General features: G+C 43.0%; 1 protein-coding gene across 1 annotated transcript in view; it reads left to right on the top strand.

The window, feature by feature from the left end:
- Nucleotides 1-6851: 6851 nt before the first annotated feature.
- EPHX4 (epoxide hydrolase 4) overlaps nucleotides 6852-20257 on the top strand; it is an 85288-nt gene continuing 71882 nt past the window's right edge. The window contains exon 1 of the mRNA XM_040360037.1: nucleotides 6852-7165. Within this exon, the coding sequence (XP_040215971.1) occupies nucleotides 6929-7165 (237 nt within the window). The 5' untranslated portion in view covers nucleotides 6852-6928. The remainder of the gene's footprint in view (nucleotides 7166-20257) is intronic.

Here is a 20257-nt window from a genome sequence, read left to right as displayed (position 1 = left end):
ATGGAGTTCACTAGAGCTTCAAAGGTTGTCACTAGAGTCCTCTTCCACTCCTCCTTGACCACATCATAGAGCTGGTGGATAGAGCTGGTCCATTTGAGGATGCCCCACAGATGCTCAAAAAGGTTTTGGTCTGGAGACATGCTTGGCCAGTCCATCACCTTTACCCTCAGCTTCTTTAGCAAAGCAGTGGTCTTCTTGGAGGTGTGTTTGGGGTCATTATCTTGTTGGAATATTGCCCTGCGGCACAGTCTCCAAAGGGAGGGGATGATGCTCTGCTTCAGTATGTCACAGTACATGTTGGCATTCATGGTTCCCTCAATGAACTGTAGCTCCCCAGTGCGGGCAGCACTCATGCAGCCCCAGACCATGACATCTCCCACCACCATGTTTGACTGTAGGCAAGACACACTTGCCTTTGTACCCCTTACCTGGTTGCCGCCACACACGCTTGACACCATCTGAACCAAATAAGTTTATCTTGTTCTCATCAGATCAGCAGGACATGGTTCCAGTAATCCATGTCCTTAGTCTGCTTGTCTTTAGCAAACTGTTTGCAGGCTTTCTTGTGCATCATCTGTAGAAGAGGCTTCCTTCTGGGACGACAGCCATGCAGACCAATTTGAGGCAGTGCATGGCTTGTGGTCTGAGCACTGACAGGCAGACCCCCCTCCCCTTCAACCTTTGCAGCAATAATGGCAACACTCATATGTCTATTTTACAAAGACAACCTTTGAATATGATGCTGAGCACGTGCACTCAACTTTTTTGGTCAACCGTGGAACCTGTTAACCGGTTCCCGACTGGCTCCTGTACATATACGTCGGCAAAATGGCACGGCTGGGCAAAGTAACGTGTATATATACGTCACTTGCCGTGCCGTGACGCCCCTGCCGTGAGCTCCGTGACCGCGCCCGCGGGACACGCGGATTCGATGCCCGCCTGTGTCCCACGATCGGGTCACAGAGCTGCAGAACGGAGAGAGGCAAGTGTAAAAAAGCATCTCCCCATTCTGCCTAGTGACACTGTCACTGATCGTCTGTTCCCTCTCATCGGGAACAGCGATCAGTGACGTGTTACTCGTAGCCATGCCCCCTGACAGAAGCACGCCATAGGACACACTTAACCGCCACCTAGTGGTTAACCCCTTCACTGCCAGTGTAATTTTCACAGTTATCAATGCATATTTATAGCACTGATTTCTGTAAAAATGACAATGGTCGCAAAAATGTGTCCAATGTGTCTGCCATAAGGTGTCTGCAGTCATGATAAAAATCGCTGATCACCGACATTAGTAGTAAAAAGAAATAATAATAAAAATGCCATAAAACTATCCCCTATTTTGTAGACTATATAACTTTTGCCCAAACGAATCAATATATGCTTATTTCGTTTTTTTTTTTTTTTTTTTTACAAAAAATATGTAGAAGAATATGTATCGGCCTAAACTGTGGAATTTTTTTTTTTTTTTTTTTTAAATATAGATTTTTTGGAGATATTTATTATAGCAAAAAGTTAAAAATATTGTTTTTTTTTTCAAAATTGTCGCTATATTTTTGTTTATAGCGCAAAAAATAAAAACCGCAGAGGTGATCAAATAAGAAAGAAAGCTGTATTTGTGGGAAGAAAATTATGTCAATTTTGTTTGGGAGCCACATCGCACGACCGCACGATTGTCAGTTAAAGCAACGCAGTGCCGAATCGCAAGAAAATCTCTGGTCTTTGGCCAGCGAAATGGTCCGGGGCTTGGGTGGTTAAACCGCTGTATGGTCTTGTTCACCGTTCTGCAGCTCAGTTTCAGGGTCTTGGCAATCTTCTTATAGCCTATGCCATCTTTATGTAGAGCAACAATTCTTTTTTTTTTAGATCCTCAGAGAGTTCTTTGCCATGAGGTGCCATGTTGAACTTCCAGTGACAAGTATGAGTTAGTGAAAGCAATAACACCAAATTTAACACACCTGCTCCCCATTCACACCTGAGATCTTGTAACACCAACGATTCACATTACACCGGGGAGGGAAAATGGCTAATTGGGCCCAATTTGGACATTTTCACTTTTGTTGCCAGCGGTTTAGACATTAATGGCTGTGTGTTGAATTATTTTGAGGGGACAGAAAATTTACACTGTTATACAAAGTGTACTCTCACTACTTTACATTGTACCAAAGTGTAATTTCTTCAGTTTTGTCGCATGAAAAGATAGAATGAAATATTTACAAAAATGTGAGGGGTGTTTATTGTATAACTAAAGGCAGTTTTAGAGGAGTGGAGAGGGATTAGATTCCCCATCAGGTTTTTACTGCTGTCTACATACCTCCCAACATTTTGAGATGGGGCACCTATTAGCATAAGACACGCCCCCCTTAAAAGAGAATTATACAAAAAAAATTTAGTTAAACCCACAGGTGCTTTTTTTTTACCACTCCTATTTTTATACTGGCTTTTGAAACGGCAATTTAGAATTTGGATGAAAGGTTTAGCACTGGGAAAGACTTTTTGAAAGATAAGTAGTGCATTTTAAATACAACTATATAGATCAGACCAAAATGAGGGACAAATGAGGAGGGACAGAGGGACTTTTTTCCAAATCAGGAACAGTCCCTCAAAATCAGGGACAGTTGGGAGCTTTGCTGTCTGTGCCCCCGCTCGGGAGAGTCACCCTATCTATTTTTCAAGTTTACCATTATTATAGAAAACTAAAGTAAAAGAAAATCCCAGATTTTGGGTTGTCCCCAGAACAGGAATCGTGGGGGAAGCTTTCAATGGGGACACTAGTTCTGGTAACATCAAAGGATTCCCTCACTTTGCTATAATTTTCTGTTTTTCCTATGGGACAGGAAGTGAAGTCCCCCAAAATGAGACACAGATGGCAAAAATAAACTGTAAAGGGGTTATAACTCTCTCTTACTCCATATACAATGTATAAACTGGCTTTAGTTTAACTTCAACTTACAAAAGAAAGAATAAAATAACCTCTAGTTAAAAAAAAAAAAAAGATTTTTGAAGAAACATTTTAATCGTATATATTAAAGCTCCAGTTCGGAGCCCCTGTGTTTTGCTGCCTATACTGTGTAAAACGAATGGCTGCTTGTATCCAATCAGACAGGCCCTTGCACTACATAGTTTGTTGGTAGATCTTAAGAAGGCTGTGCAATCAGATTGTAAGATGTGTGGTAATTTTTGGGGGCTATATCAGAGTAGTGATCTTGTCACTGTTGCCCTCTCGATAGATAAGCAGAACACTTACCTGATTCCTCAGGGCTGCTCCTGTGTTGGACAAAAAGCTACACTATCCCAAGGTCTCCAAGGGAACTGCAGAGGTGTGACCAGTAAGGGGGCAGGGGCGAATCACGGGGCAATTGCCACCCCCGAGAAATTTGTTGCCGGGCGGGTGACAGAGCGGGCGTCTCTGCGAGTGGCTCCGCGGGCAGGTGAGAGCGGCTGACTTCTCTGCGGGCAGGTGACTGGCCACCACGTCCTAAACAATTAATAGCACCGCCCCCTGTGACACCATTGACTGGTGCATGCTGGACCACAGACGTCACAAGGGGGCAGAGCCACAAGGTGACATTGCCCCTTAGCTATTAAAGAACTGTCAGATGGCTGGAGCCTTTGGTGAGAGCGAAGCTTTTCTTTCTTTTTTTTTTGTTACTTTTTTTAGGTTTGGCAGTGGGGGAGGGCAGCATGATTGATAAAGGATCTACATCAGGGACATTTATTTTTTATTTGTTAATAAAGGACTTGTCAAAAACTCATGTTGTGTCTATACTCACTTTTTTGGTGAATGGGGGGCAGGATCTGGGCCCCCCCCTTGTTCAAATTTAAAATAAGACCCCCCACCCGCAGTTCCCCACAACCAACGTCCAGGGTTGTGGGGAAGAGGCCCTTGTCCCCATCAATATGGACACAAGGTGCTTTGGGGGGTGGGGGCAGAGTCACAAAGCACCCCCTCCCCTATGTTGAGAGCATGTGGCCTGGTATGGTGAGTACTGCTGGCATTGTTGGTGGGTACTGCTGGCACTGACACTGTTGGTGGGTATGGCTGGCACTGTTGGTAAGTGCTGCTGGCACTCGTGATGGGTACTGCTGGTACTGTTGGTGGGTACTGCTGGCACTGTTGGTAGGTGCTGCTGGCACTGGCGGTGGGTACTGCTAGTACTGTTGGTGGGTACTGTTGGCGGTGTGTACTGCTGGCACTATTTATGGGTATCACTGGTGGCTGCTGTCCCAGATTGCGGGTTCCTAACCCACCATTAACGAGCATCAGTGTGAATAGAGCCGGCACTGGAGGAAGCATGCGGCTGCAGTAAAGAGCAGAGCCGATTCTTCCTGTATTTCTCCAGTTACAAGCGGAGTACATTTGGTATCACTCTGCCTGTGGCAGGAGCTGGCGCTATATAGGAATGGAAGTGGAGGCTCTTTTTTCTCTAGCGCCAGCTCTTTTCTTCTGACTGATACTCGGGGATCTGGACTTGCCGACACACCATTCCAGAGCAGGAGGTGGCGGGCCACATCAGAGGGCCACATGTGGCCCACCGGCCAGCGGTTCGGCACCCCTGCTCTAGTATTTTGTTTCCCACAAGCTCCCTCTAGTGAATGGAAGTGGAATGACACTAGATCAGCATAGAAATCCTCTGCAAAGTATCTCTGTAGCTGTTTCTTCACTGCCAACTAAGCACCTGGCTACACTTTCTTTTGGTCAGAAATAAGTTCATGCTGCTCCCAAAACTGCTGCACCCAATAGCTTAAGAAATGGCCCTATCAACATAAAATAAAAATAAATAAAATAAAAAACAACATACACCTCAAAGAAATGAAAACCCTAAATACCACCCTCTGAAAATTTTATGGCTGGGACAGCAGCTAAAAGTGAGCCCTGCTGTTAAATCAGCTGCAAATAAAATTAGGAAATTATTAAGGATAGGTCCACATTTTGAACATGTTACATATTACATCCATATTTAGAGTATAACATGTAACATATTCAAGCTGACCCCCTTCTTCGTCTTAGTCCACCCCTTCCCTGTAACAGTGGCCAGGAGTTACCCCCCCCCCCACCCCTCCACAGCTGCTCGATCACATTTAAAATTGGAGCGGCTATGCGGAGCTTCACCCATACAGCTACGTCATTCATTCACAGGGTTTTTCCTGGACATTCCCCAGGCTTTGTTGTTATCTGTTTCAGCCTTCCAATGCTGCTTACTGCGATGGCCAGCTATAGATGAGGGCGGTGGACAAGTTTGTTTTTCATATTACATAGGTATTTGTATTGGTCCAGCAACGCACCAACACCTTTGCAGCCATTGAGCTACATGCTGGGTGTTTGGTGTGCTCCTGTACCTTTTAGAAGGTCCACCTGTCCTCATTGTGGGGACACTCATAGTTTAGTGTTAGGACCACAGATTCCAGGGTGCCGTGACGTGGCTCTGTGGCTCACAAATGCGTGCGGACTAAACTCCTGTTTTTAATGCATACTGTTAGACAGGTTAATTTGTTGTCTGTGAGCTGGTCGGTAAGTAGGCTTGGGTTTTTTCCTGTGCATTCCCCAGGCTTTGTTGATGCTTTGGGCACGCCCTAATCACCCTGTGCAGTGCCGAATTTCCCCTAGTTTCTGAAGCCCCCCTGCAGTGCTGCCAGTTTTCCTCCTTTCCCTCTGGCTGCTGTGGAGGATGTTTCAGGATGGAGAGTGGGGGAAAGGCATGGTAAATATTTGATTTACCGGCCCCTTCCTTTTATGAATGAACACTGTAAATGATCTGTACTGCTCACTCCTGTGTTCATTCTTAACTGAAGCATAGTAAACTACTATGCTTCAGTTGATTAATGAACAAGAAGCCGCTAAGCATAGACCACTTCCCATTAGATTACTCTCCAATGGCAGCTAAGGCTGCAGAGAAGGGGTCTGGGGAAGCTCTGTCCTCAATCCCTTTCTCTGTCTCAAAAGTGAAACATCAGGGGTCTGTTCATCCTTTTCTTTGTTTATTTCTTCGTAAGCGATTGAGTACTCTTTGCGTAGTGACTTTTCACCACATTTCCTTAAAGCGGAGGTTCCGACGATTTTTTTTTTTAAAGTCAGCAGCTACAAATACGGCAGCTGCTGACTTTTAAAAAAATGGACACTTACCTGTCCAGTGCGCCCGCGATGTCAGCAGCCGAGGCCGAGCAATCACTCGGTCCTCGGCTGCTTCCGCCGCCATCCTCGGTGAGGGAATCAGGAAGTGAAGCCTGACGGCTTCACTGCCCAATTTCCTACTGCGCATGCGCGGGGATCACGGCGCGCCGTCACTGGTCCCCGCTCTCTCCTGGGAAAAGTGTTTCCCAGAAGACAGCGGGGGGGAGTGACGTCACAGGCTGGATTCCCCGTGGGGATCAGAACCCGTAAGTGGCGCAGATACCTGTCTCAGACAGGTATCTGCACCCCCCTCCCCCCTGAAAGGTGCCAAATGTGTCACTGGAGGGGGGGGGAGGGATCCAAAAAGCGGAGGTTCACTTTTTTAAGCTTTAAGGGAAAATTCCCTTGCAAATTGAATTGTCTTTTTGCCTTTAGTAAATCAGCCACAAAACGTCCATTGATAGTACCGAAACGTGCACTTTATTATATTTACCACTGATGATAAAACTACTACTACTACTACTACAAAAAAAAAAAAGAATGATCCTAAATTTGTGTTTTTTATATACCAGGACAGAATATTATTGTGCATTCAGAACATGTAGATGTAAAGGAGTTACGCTGGAAACAGAACATGCAGTCAAGGCTGCATCCTATTTTCATTTGTTCCCTTTAAGAGGCAGCAGCATCAGTCACAGCACTAAGCTCTAGTCACTCCCTCGCTCTCCCTCATCGCCTCCTCCTCTCTTTTCTTCCCCTTGTTTCCATGACTTCTCGCACAGCTCTCCTTGCCACTTGAGGGTGTCCTCTCTAAGCTGGATGCCTGGGCACAGTATGGCGCTGTTTGTGGACAGCCTGCCGGGCTGCCTGCGTGCTGCAGCGTTCTGGACGTTGGTGTACTCCTATTGCCTGCTCTGCGCTTGCACTGCGTTCGTCAAACTTTTCTGCAGCATTCTAATGGGGCCAAAGAGGACCTTTAAGAAGACCCCCAGAGAGGTCACCCCGAGCTGCCTAAATGACCCTTTCCTAGGCACCCACTGCTATGTGCGGATCAAGGTAATGCCATTGTCTTGGACTAACCAACTTTTACCAATTCTTTCCCTTCTGCCAGCAGCCTTTAATTGACATGCTGAATTTATTCTCACTCCCCCTCCATTCTAATACCTAGAAAACACTGGAGTAACTTCAAACTTGGATTCAGCATGGCAGCAATTAATTCTCACTTCTCTAGGCAAGCTGGATGGATCCTGCAGACACACAGTTGGATCTAGATCTAGCGTGTATTCCAGTGTTCTCACATATTACCAGCCGCTGATACACACCATCAATTATTATAGTATATTCTGCAGAGCAGACCGTAACTGATAATGAAAGCTCTGTAATCAATCTACATAGCACCGATATATTAAACCATTTTTTTCTGCAGCGCTAACAGTGATTAATAGTTAATAGGCTCCAATAGAAACATTATTTAATGCATGTATATTTAATACCATCGCTTGTAATTTAGGAAAAGAAAAACCAAAATCAAAAAACGGCTTCATCTTGGGTATAAAATAACTACTTTGCATAATTAGGTCCTGATATACTATCGAAATCTTATTAGCTATTGCCTTGTTTTAATAATAGGTCCATCCGTCATTCAGGAATCCGCTTTGGCATGTTTGTCATTCACTCCCTCTGTAGTAATTGCAGATCATTGTATGAGAGATGCTGCTTGTGTCTCTAAAGTCAATACACAGAGAATTGGCTGTGTGTTACTTTGTGTTTGGTACTCCTTCCCTCCACATAACAATGGCTCGGTCCTCCAGCATCCTTGCTGTCAAATGACCATGTGCATTTTTGCATATCATCCGTACATGGCATTGCGATGATTATTCTGTTTGTCTGTGCCCTGCTTTTAAGATAGGATTTTTTTTTTTTTTTTTTTTTTATCCTAAATCACACTTAGGCAGTTTTAAAGAGTATAACCCCTAACATAGTAAATGGTCACAGTTTGCTGACCTTCCCAAAAAAAAGGGACATTTATATCATTCCGAACGTGTTGCCCATTTCATTGTCTCTCTCGTTGTCTTTGTATCGTGTGATATTTTCCTCCTCTCCTCTGAGCACGTAGCAGTTTTGCAGGTCACCTTCTTTCCCTGTGTGTTCCATGCCACGTTAGTAGAATAACAATTCTTACTGCCAAGTTGAATGTAAACATGCAGCTAGCCTTTTCATTGAGGCAATTACTGCACCTAATAGTAATTATCCGTTCAATTGGCATCACAAGTGGGATCTAGAGCCCATAAAATGATTAAGCACTTGAGGGTAATTATTAGAAGGTGTGATATGGTTTTATATAGCGTCTTTTAGTAAATACATCTCATTTTTCAAGGTTATCTGTTTGTTACTACATAGCGTATTGTTTGCTGCCATAGCACTTATGCATGGAGAGTTTAATGCTATATATTCTGCCTATACACAAAAGTGTGTGCATAGTTCTTTTGCCAAGCAGAGATAAAATATGGCAAAGAGAGTTACAGCTGGCATTTTAATCTGGCTGCAAATATAGGAATGTACCTTGGGCAGTGGACCGAATTATTGGATATCATAATCTGCACTTTTATTTTAGGGTTTTCTAGGATTGCATGAATATATATTTACTTGTATAAGTGAAGTGAGCTTAAAGGAGAGGAGATTCATATTGCTATGACAAGACAAGAAATTTCACCTATCAGTCAAAAATGTTCAGGAAGATATCTCTATTATTACATGCCTTGGTTGTTAAGTAGTGTAGGTCAGATACCATTGATGTGTCATGCTACACTTCATATATGGTTGCCACAGAAGTAACTATGCAATGAAAAATCTGGTTATACGTCATGACCATAGGTGTGCGCACAGGGTGTTCCGGATGTGCCTGGGCACACCCTAATCACCCCATGTGCATTAGCATTATCACCCTGTGTACCAGAGACAAGATAGAAGCGATCTCCTTCTTACCGACTCTGCCACAAGAGAAGTGCTTACGCACTTCGCTTTCACTGTGCTGGCAGGGAAATCGATGTGCTAGGGTCATAAATATGTATACACACACATGTGTTTTTAAACTTTAGGGTGCACACCCTAATGCAATAGGCTGGGCACACCTATGGTCATGACAGCTAATATTGTTTAATTTTAGGCCATCTCAAATGTACTTCTATGTTTTATAATATATACGGCTGCTGTTTTGGCCTTTTAATAAGTTATACCTACAGGTAAGCCTATAATAAAGCTTACCTGTAGGTACAGTAAATATCTTCTAAACATGCACTGTTTAGGAGATATTTACTTTAGCAGCGCCAGTGACGTAATTGGCACATGCGCACTGCGCTCTCAATGGACTGTGTGTCTTCAATAGAGAGAAAGCTCTGCAGTGGCCACAGCCTGCGAACCCAGAAGGAAGACGTGATAGCGTTTCGCTGGAGGGCTCTGCTTTCTGGTAGGTCTTACATAATGTGCTAGTATGCAATGCATACTTGCACATGATGTTTTTAACTTGCAGGGAGATTTTTGTTTTATTTTTTAGTTTACCAGCACTTTAATGCAAAAGGTATGCTTGTTCTGTTTGAGTCAGGAACCAGTTTCAAACATGAATTTTCCATGCAGAACTAACTTTAGTCAAGATTAACTTTACCAGAAAACTAACTAACTAAAATAACAGAACCAGAACCTTTACTAAGTGTAAGAGTGGGTTTGAAAATAAAGTTGCAATGCCTCCACCCTGGACCTGTGCTTTTGTAAACAGAGGTGGTTCCCTTCCTGGAAAATTAACCAGTAATCTGAGTAATTGGGATTGCAACCCACATACCATGTTTCCCTGAAAATAAGACCTAGCCCGAAAATAAGACCTAGCATTATTTTCCAGGAGGGCTGCAATATAAACCCTACCCCGAAAAAAAGCCCTTGTAAAATCCTATAATCCACTCTATTACAGTAGTATATAATGTACAATGTGTGTGTTTCTGTAATATGATTCTGGGGTAGAAAACTCCGGCAGGTTAGAGAAGCGCAGTGCGCCGCTATAACAAAGGTATTTGGCACAATTATATTATAGAAACACACACACATTGCACATTATATTCTACTGTAATAGAGTAAATTATAGGATTTTACAAGCATTTAAACGCAGTTCACACTGGGGATTCCAACAAGCAGGGAGAGAGAAATGGATAGAAGACAGCACATTACATGGTAAGACCTACCCCAAAAATAAGCCCTACCATGTCTTTTGTTGCCAAAATTAATATAAGACCCAGGCTTGTTTTCGGGGAAACATGGTATACCATTAACCATACGTATATAGATACACATCAGTATGGAAATAATACAAGCTTTATATAGGAAAAGATTAAAAATTGTACATGCATTAAATAGAAATACAGGTATTATCAGCAAAGAGCCTGATAGGAGTCCTGATGGAATTTTACACATATTCCTGGATTATTTATTGATTGAGATACCTCCAGATGAATGTTGCAGCAAAGTCCAGTTTAAGCAAAATCCAGTTGTAGGGCCCCTGAGGATGATTGTGATGCAGTGTCTGTCTTTGTGTCAGGGACCTATAGACAAGATCAGTGGGGAGATCCTCCAACTGTTGTCCAACCAGCCTGGAACACAGCTTCTCACAAGCAGAAACCACAGTGTGACACTGGAATGCAGAGTTGTACTTTCTACTCTGTACGTTAGTCTCTCCCTAGGAATGCAGAGTTGTACTTTCTACTCTGCACGTTAGTCTTTCCCTAATACTTTCTAATCTGACATGCATCGGACCTCTAACTACCTGGCCCTAGCCAATGCTAGTTATTGAGCCTTGAGCTCAAACTAGCTATGGAATCCCAGACCAGAGGGGACAAGGTTAACTAAAATAACAGGAGCTGCATAAAAACTGTATTGCAATAAACAGGTTCACTTGCTAACATACAGCAAGGTGACCACTACATACATACAGTAGAACAGACCAAGTTACCTAGCGCTGTGCATGTGAGATAATAACAATAGGACAGAAAAAAGTATGTCACTGAAGAAGCTATGTATGGGAAGCAGCAGTTAAACTATTAGAACATAGAAATACTTGCCCAATAGTCTCTGTTTCTGATCTGGATGAAAACACATTAGCAGTAGCAGCCTGTGTGTATTGGCCATGTTCAGGTCTCGGCCTCTCCCTCCCCACTTCCTCCTTCTGGGGTTTTCAAAGCTTCTCTCTGAGACAGGAAGTGTTAATTAATAATTATACATAACAATGTGATATTAGCAGCTAACAGCAGAGTGCAGTAGATCCCTACATGTGTAGTCCTTTTTTCTTCAATGTGTGTTTAGTTTTGCTTAAGAAAATTTATGAAAATATTTAGTTCACAGAGCATGAACCAAACCTAGTTCCAGTAAAATCTGAGCAGCATATAATGCAGAACCCACACTGATATTTATTATTAGACATTTAAATAGAGCAGACAAAAAACAATTGATATATACATTATATCGCACATTCACATGAAGGTATGCCCTCAAGGAGCTTAACAATCCAAGGTTGCCTACCTCACATACATACAAGGGCTACTTTAGAACTTTAGTCAATTAACCTCCAGAATGGCCTTTGGAGTGTGAAAGGAAATCCATGCAAGCATACGGAGAATACTCAAACTCCAAGCAGATAGTGCTGTGATTGAGATTTCAGACAATTACCCTAGTGCTGCAAGGCAGACATGGTAACGACATAAACCTCGTACACATAATCAGTTTTCCTGACGGTAGGAGTAGAGTTTTTCGCCGGGAATCCCGGCCGTGTGTATGCTCCTCGCAGTTTTTCCAAAGTTTTTGGCAGTTTTCCTAAGGGAAAAACTGCAATGGAGCATACACATGGCCGGGATTCCCAGCCAAAGCTCCATCACAGTTTTCCTGTTGGGAAAACCGGCCGTGTGTAGGGGAAAGACTGAACCGAGCAGGTTCTCGGCTTTCCCCTTGGGATTTCCGACGGGAACTTTTCCCGTCGGAAATCCTCTACGTGTGAATGAGGCATAAGCCACTGTGGTGCCCACACAATGGTATCAAATGTTTATTGAAGAACCTCCAAATGGGGCATGAACAAGAAGGTATTCTGAAATGATATATGTGGTATCCCATGTGCACCTAACAGCTGACTGCTTAGTAAGATCCAAAACTGCTATAACCATAAGGTTCTCACTCGTATTCCCATGGAGAATCCAGCAAATAGATAATGCAAATACTAGGCAGCCAGAGGAAGTTTGCTGAGTCATGAAATTGCAGACATCCTTCATCATTGTGCACTGGCATTAGAGTGTCTTCTTTTCAGCTACTGGGTTGCAGATAAGAATATGAACTCCTATCTTAGCCTTAAAAGACAAAGATAAAGAACCACCATCCATCAGTAAAAGGACATGATTCTTTCCACTGCACATTGATGTTAAACAGTTTACGTTTAAAATGAAGAACTGCAGCTTGGGGGAATCCACCACTTAAGGGACCATACAGTAGGCTTTAAACTTACAGTCAGACATTCTGGTATATAGAACCTTATGGTACAGATGAAAAGTTATTTATGAGAGCTGGGGTCCAAGGATTTTACCTGCCTTTGGCCCAAAGTGGTGTTAATTTGACTCTGGCTCAAGTGTACTACTGTACATACTGCAAGGCCTTTATAAAGTTTCATTCCAACTTCTTACTTCATTTTGGCCTTGAGACAGGGTTGAATTAACCAGCAAAGGGGTTGTAAATGTTTGTTTTTTATTTTCTAAATAGGTTCCTTTAACATAGTGCATTGTTGGTTCACTAACTTTTTCCTTTGATTTCCCTTCTAAATATTTTTTTCTTTGTCTGAATTTCTCACTTCCTGTTCCTCCTCAGTAAGCTTGGCCCACATCATCCGACCTGTTCTGGCTGGGGGTTAGTCAGCCTGCTTAACGCCTTGACTAACCCCCAGCCAGAACGCCCCTTCATAAGATGTTTACCTACTGAGATTTGACGGCTGCAGCCTCCATGTATTTTCTTTACATACCATAGACTTCCCTCTCTCTCCTGGCCATGCAGGCACATAACAGTCCCATAGGGGGTTATCCACAAAAGGGATACGCCGGCGTATCTACTGATACGCCGTCGTATCCCTGTTTCTATCTATGGAACTGATCCACAGAATCAGTTTACCATAGATAGGCAGAAAATCCGACATGTGTAATTGAATTACACTGTCGGATCTTAAGGATGCAATTCTAGACCGGCCGCTAGGTGGCGAGGCCATTGCGGCCGGCCTAGAATATGCAAATGAACACTTTCGGCGATCCACGAACGTTCCGACGTGCCTGTCGCGCTAAATCTACGTCGTTTACGTCGAGTTACGCCGCGTAAAAATAGGGCTGAGTCCTATTTGACTAAGCCCTATTAAGTATGGCCGTCGTTCCCGCGTCGAAATTTTAAACTCTACGTCGTTTGCGTAAGACGTTCGTGAATGGCGCTGGACGCCATTTACGTTAACGTCTAAGCAAATTACGTCGGAGCGACGTCAGTTAGCGCAATGCACATCGGGTAAGTTACCCGACGGAGCATGCGCAGTACGTCCGGCGCGGGAGCGCGCCTAATTTAAACGGGAATCGCCCATTTGTATTAGGAACGCCTTGCGCCGGACGGAGTTAAGTTACACCGCCGCAAAATTTCCAGGTAAGTGCTTTGTGGATCAGCACCTAACTTGGGAGATTTGCGGCAGTGTAACTTAACTCTGAAAAGTTAAGTTGCGCTCGCCGGCTGTGGATCTGGCCCATAGTCTACCTAGTCTGGGGCTGGTCTACCTTCTTACTTCAGAAAATAATAATTATTTTGAATTATCATTTATCAAAGTTATTTCCCTTATTATTATTCCCTCATTGTTCCTAAATAAAAAACCTCAGTCAGTTGCTTGATTTTGATCTATGCTTTTATCCTGGAGTAGGGCTTTATTTAAGTTGCAGCGCCTGAAAGAAAACTGAAGAAGGTTTACAAATGTTCAAACTTTTTTTTTCATTTTCAGCAGTTATTTAGGGGAACATTTATAAATGGTTTCCTAGGTATGAACACGATCACCTTTTGTGATGAAAAAAAATGTCATTTTTTATCATGAAAAAAAATGTAATTCTTCCAACTTCATCATTAAAAATGATGTTGCCCACACACCATCATTTTTCAAAAACGATGGTGTGTTATTAATTACATTTTTTTTCATGATAAAAAATGACATTTTTTTTCATCACAAAAGGTGATCGTGTGTACAGGGCATCACAGAATTCTAAAGAATACCTAGGAAACCATTTATAAATGTTCCCCTAAATAACTGCTGAAAATGAAAAAAAAAGTGACGGCACTCTAAAGGGGAAGTTCTATTTGCCTTGAGGTTGCTTTTAGCTGGTTACTTGTTAGTAAAAGACAATTCGTGCTTTTTTGTCTGTTACAGTGTGATGAATGTGCTTACTCCATTATGAATGGTAGTTTTACCTCCCGTCTCAAAACTTGCTTCTGGGCATGTGCGGGTTTAAAACGTCATTTTTGCCCACACACGATCATTTTTTATGACACAAAAAATTACATTTTAAAAAATGTCATAAAAAATTCAAGCATGTTCGAATTTTTTTTTGGTCATTTTTCAGAAGACATAAAATTACATTTTGCCCACACACGATTATTTTAAATGACAGTTTTAAAAATGTATTTTATGTAGTCCTACTCATTCCTACTGTATTAAAATTGTATTGTAATTGTACTGTCTGCCCTTATGTTGCAAGCGCTATATAAATCCTGTATAATAATTTAATAACAATAGATTCAATGTCATTTGCATTCTACAGGCTTCTAGAATAGTACATTTTTGGAACCACTATACAACATAATCTGTAACTAATTTTGTCTTTGCATTTACCTTTTTTTTTTTTTTTTTTATCAGATACATTTTTTATTGAGAAATTTGCAAAACATACATATATAAAAACATATACAAACATTTTTCTCCCTATTTTCCCCCCACCCCCTTTCCCCTCCCCCTCCCAACGGAATCCTTCCCAATGTGTTACAGGGGTTATTTCAAGTTTCAGCTAGGAAACATAAAAGAGACAATACACCATATTTATATTCTTCAGCACTACATGTGATAAATTCAATCTATCCCGGAACATTACTGTTATGTTTTAGATGTTATGCATTTACCTCTTTAATAAATACTGATTTGCATAGATTTATTTTGGGCCTCCTCATCGAAATTGTTGGTGCCAGAGGCCATCATTGGGTTCATATTGTTAGATTTTTAAATGGAACTACCACTGGAAAACTGTTACTGCTTTCTGGAAATCCACAGAATAAGTTTTAAAGTGTAACTTTACACAAAAAAAAAAAGTAAACAGACAGGATTTTAATGCAGAAGAGACATGCTATGCCTCTTCTGCATTAAAGAGGTATTAAAGCTTCAGCATTTAAAAAAATAAATTAAAAACTTTCATAATTACCTGCTCTGTGCAATGTTTTTTGACAGAGAACCCCCGATCCTCTTCTTCTGGGGTCCCCCGCCAGTGTTCCTGGCTCCTCCCCCTTGACAAGTGCCCCCAATAGCAAGCAACTTGCTATTGGGACACTGGTGCGTGCTCACACCCGAGCACTAATAGACACTCAGGCCCCATACACACGGGAGAATTTATCCGCGAATACGGTCCAGCGGACCGTTTCCGCGGATAAATCCTCTCGAGGATTTCAGCAGATTTCTATGCGATGGCGTGTACACATCCGCGCCGAAATCCTCTGGCGATGACGTGTCGCGCCGTCGCCGCGATTATGACGCGGCGACGTGCGCGACGCTGTCATATAAGGAATTCCACGCATGCGTCAAATCATTACGACGCATGCGGGGGATCCCTTAGGACGGATGGATCCGGTGAGTCTGTACAGACCAGCGGATCCATCCGTTGGGATGGATTCCAGCAGATGGATTTGTTCTGCATGTCAGCGAATATCCGATCTGCTGGAATCCATCCCAGGGGATAAATATCCGCGGATAAAGATCCGCTGGCGTGTACACACCATAGGATCTATCCGCTGAAACCCATTTGCTGGGATTTATCTGCGGATGGATTCTATGGTGTGTACGGGGCCATAGAGTGGTGGCTCGGCCCACCTCTCACTGCTCTTTCCTCATTGGCTCACTAAGTTGTGATTGACAGCAGTGGGAGCCACTGAGTGATTCATGTGCAGCCCAGTGTACGAATTTCAGCAATGCCAGGATGACTGAACATCATCTCAGCCCAGCCAATGGAAATAGTTGAAATTGATACCTGGATTCCCACTGGGCTGAAGATGTCAGCTGCTGGCATGGATCTCCAGAACATTGCAGTGCTGGGGAACAGGTAAGTAAAGTTCTGCTTTCATGTCTTTTCAGTTATTAATGGAGGGTCCTAAGGGATACCATCACTGGGCTGTGCTTACGGCATCAGTAGCCCTTAAGCTAGTCCTGCCATTAGATATTTTGCTTAGGCAAAATAAAAATAAATCAAATTAGGAGACTTGGAAATTTGTTACTACATTTATATCCAAGAAGATGCTAAAAAATTTAATATTTCAGATATGAACTGTTGACTCAAAATACTGTGCACAGCACTGCAAGAGAGAAGGTAAGCAAATTACAGGAACCAAATCATATTGATTCTGTGAAATCCTATCTACAAATTGTAACTTGTTCTTATGCTTGTAGCTGAATCTTATGTTTCAATAATGGAATCAGTCTTAGTATTTCTATCTATAATTGCATTTTGAAGCATACATTTATATTACATCTTTTATATACTTTACATGCAAATGTCAAACTAGCTGTAACCTGTCACACTGAATGTGACCTGTTACAGGCAATGTATACGTCCAGTGTTGGTTGCTGTCATGATTTGATGCCCGGAAGTAATGCTAGTTCCAAGGCAGGTACCGTATATACTCGAGTATAAGCCAAATTTTTCAGCACATTTTTGGTGCTGAAAATGCCCCCCTTGGCTTATTCTCGAGTCACCTTTTTGCGCCTGATCTCCGGGACTTTGGGGAACCGGTACCGGCTGGCAGTAGGTCCCCTGGACCCCTTGGCACACATGTAGCCCCACTCTTCCACTACAAGTGTGCAAAGTTTGTTGCCCGGGGGACCTACCGCCGGGGAGCACCGATTTTTCAAAGCCGGACACCCCTTTCATAGACTCCCATGTTAAACAGTAATTTCTCTGGTGATTTTGGGGACCCGGTACCAGCCGGTCGTAGGTCCCCTGGACCCGGAACTTGGCACACATGTAGCCCCATTTCTCCCATGTTAAACATCAGTCTAGTCATGGGCACAGTGAGGCATGGGTACATTGAGGCATGGACATGATGAGGCAAAGTGAGGCACAGTGAGGCATGCAGATGGACACCCTAGGCTTATACTCGAGTCAATACGTTTTCCCATTTTTTTGTGGTAAAATGATGTGCCTCGGCTTATATTCGGGTCGGCTTATACTCGAGTATATACGGTATATCATTGTTTGTAATGCTGCATGGATGTATTCTGCCCTAAGAACAGAAATTGCCCTGGTGTTAGTGGGAGTAAACAATGCCCAAGAATCAGTTTTTAGTGGGAGTAAGGAAAGCCACAGGGTTGGTTATGAGTGTCAGTAGGAGGAATAGTGCCCCGTCAATGGTGTAATCATAGCTCCCAACTGTCCCTGATTTCGAGGGACTGTCCCTGATTTGAAACAATGTCCCTCAGTCCCTCATTCTTCCTAATTTTTTCCTCATCTTGGTCTGTTATATATAAAATGCACTTTTTATCTATCAAAAAGTGTTTCCCAGTGCTAAACCTTTCATCTGATTTCTGAATTGCTGCATTTGTAATTTCCAAAAGGAATTATAAGTGAATAGTAGGGGTAAAAAAAAAAGCACTTGTGGGTTTACCCAATCTTGCTTTTTTGTACAATTCTCCTTTAAGGGGCGTGGCAAGGGGTGTGTCCTATGCCTGCATACTTTTGCTGATAGGTGTCCCTCATTCCCATCTCAAAAAGTTGGGAGGTGTGGTGTAAATGCACCACTTAGAATAATGCACCATTGTTAGTAGAAGATCAATAATGCTACAAGCACAGCTGCTGTTAGAAATCATGGAGCCACATACAGGCTATCTGATACCAATCCCCCCGAGAATATCAAATTATATTTTTGCTAAAAATACACTAGAATCATTATTAGTGCACACATACCCAACAATATTCCTGCTAAGTGAGATATTGGGCTCATTCACACGGGCACTGGGGCCTGTACAGTGTGAATCAGTGGTATGTTTATGTGGCTGGAGCCCTCTGGAACTATGTGCAGGCAGCCTATGTTACTCAACAGGGACGCAGCAGATGCCTGCACACAGCCACGGGTCCTAATTGGACAGATGTGTGGGTGCAGGTGTACAGCCCCAAACAAAGACAGTGTGCATTCAGGGCCACTCACCCATTACCTGCACACCTGCCGAATTAGGATCTGTGTTCATACAGTCGCTGTGTCCGCTTGGAGTGACAGGGGGGCTGCAACTGCATGAACAATTCACTCATTCACACAGCCAGAGTTATCTGTGTGAAATGTATCAATTTCCTTTTTCTGCAGCCTCAGCTGTACAGATGAATGAATAGCAAGAACTCTGAGACTTCCTGTTCATTTACAAACTGAAGTATAGTAAATAAACTTTACCATGCATCAGTGATGAGTGGACACAGGAGTGATCGGTATTGATCGCTCAATATGTTCATGCAGGAAAAGAATAGACTTGTAAATATGACATATATGATATATATATGAACCCTTCCCCCACTCATCAGTGTCAGGTAAGCTTTGTGTATAATATACAGTTGGGTCAGTCTATCTGACAACTTGGGAGGCACTGTCTTGGTTCCCTCTAGAATTCTTGACTTGGTTCCCCAGTCAGCATTATCTATGGGGCCAACATCCAGCTCCCACACAGTTTTGGCCCTGTGGGTAATAGAAACTACCCCCCATTGTCTGATTGTGTAATACAGTTGTGAGATAAGTTTAGAGGGGTCGTCCCCCAAAACTATATTCAGTACTGGGGGGTTCCGGCCCTATATCTAGATTTGGTAGCTGGGTTCTGAGTGTATGACAGAGCTGCAGGTATTTGAAAGCCAGTTGGTGTGGAAGGGAGAACTCCTCTTTAAGGGCCTGAAACTGCTTGAGTCCGGAATTAGTCAGGACCTGGTGTAAATACAGAATTCAATATCTAGCCCAGACTACCGAATCTGGAATTGTTTCCAGTTCCGGCATATGGTTGTTAAGCCACAGTGGGGTGTGGGAGTGAAATTTACCCTCATTCTGTAATTAAGGGATAATTTCCATACCCTTTGGTGGTGCGTCAGCATTCCCAAGTTATACCGTGTGGCGGAACCGGGTGATCTTTTCCCGCGAAGGATGGCCTTGACGGGTGTATACGCCGGGTGTCCCGGTTTGCCACAAACCAAGGATCTATAGCGCTGCATTTCCGACGTGTGGAAGTGATACATGTGGGATAGCTGAGAGGCTAAGAAGTAGTCCTGGAGGTCCGGGAGGGATACACCCCCTCCCCCCCCCCCCATATCTGTGTGTTTTTTTAGGATTTGCCAAGCTAGTTTGTGTCTACCATTACCCCAGACAAATGAATTCAGGATAGCTTCCATCTGCTTAAAGATTTTTATGGGAATGTATAGGGGGGCATGCCACACCATGTATAGAATCTTGGGTAATATGATAATTTTTATTACGTTTATGCGTCCCATCACCCCTAAGGGTAATCTGGACCATGTCTGCGTTTTGCTTTTAAGTCAAACAGAGGGGTTACATTCAAGGGTGCATAGTCAACCAGGTCCATAGTTACTTCAATTTCGGGCCCCCTTTTCAACTAATGGGGCTTGGTACAGGAGGGCCAGCTGGCAGGCAACGGACAAGGCTTGAGGACCACTCCTGTAGAGTAATCAGAATGATGAAATATGGTACACTGCAATAAAACATTAGGCTTACATTTAAAATGGAGGTTCACACGAAAAGTAAATTTTTAACCTTAGATTGATGCTCATTTTGTCAAGGGGAATCGGGTAGTTTTTTTAAAATCTAAGCAGTACTTAC

Source organism: Rana temporaria, chromosome 7 (assembly GCF_905171775.1).
Source record: "Rana temporaria chromosome 7, aRanTem1.1, whole genome shotgun sequence".
NCBI classification, from domain to species: Eukaryota; Metazoa; Chordata; class Amphibia; order Anura; family Ranidae; genus Rana; species Rana temporaria.
This window is presented reverse-complemented; position numbering and strand designations above follow the sequence as displayed.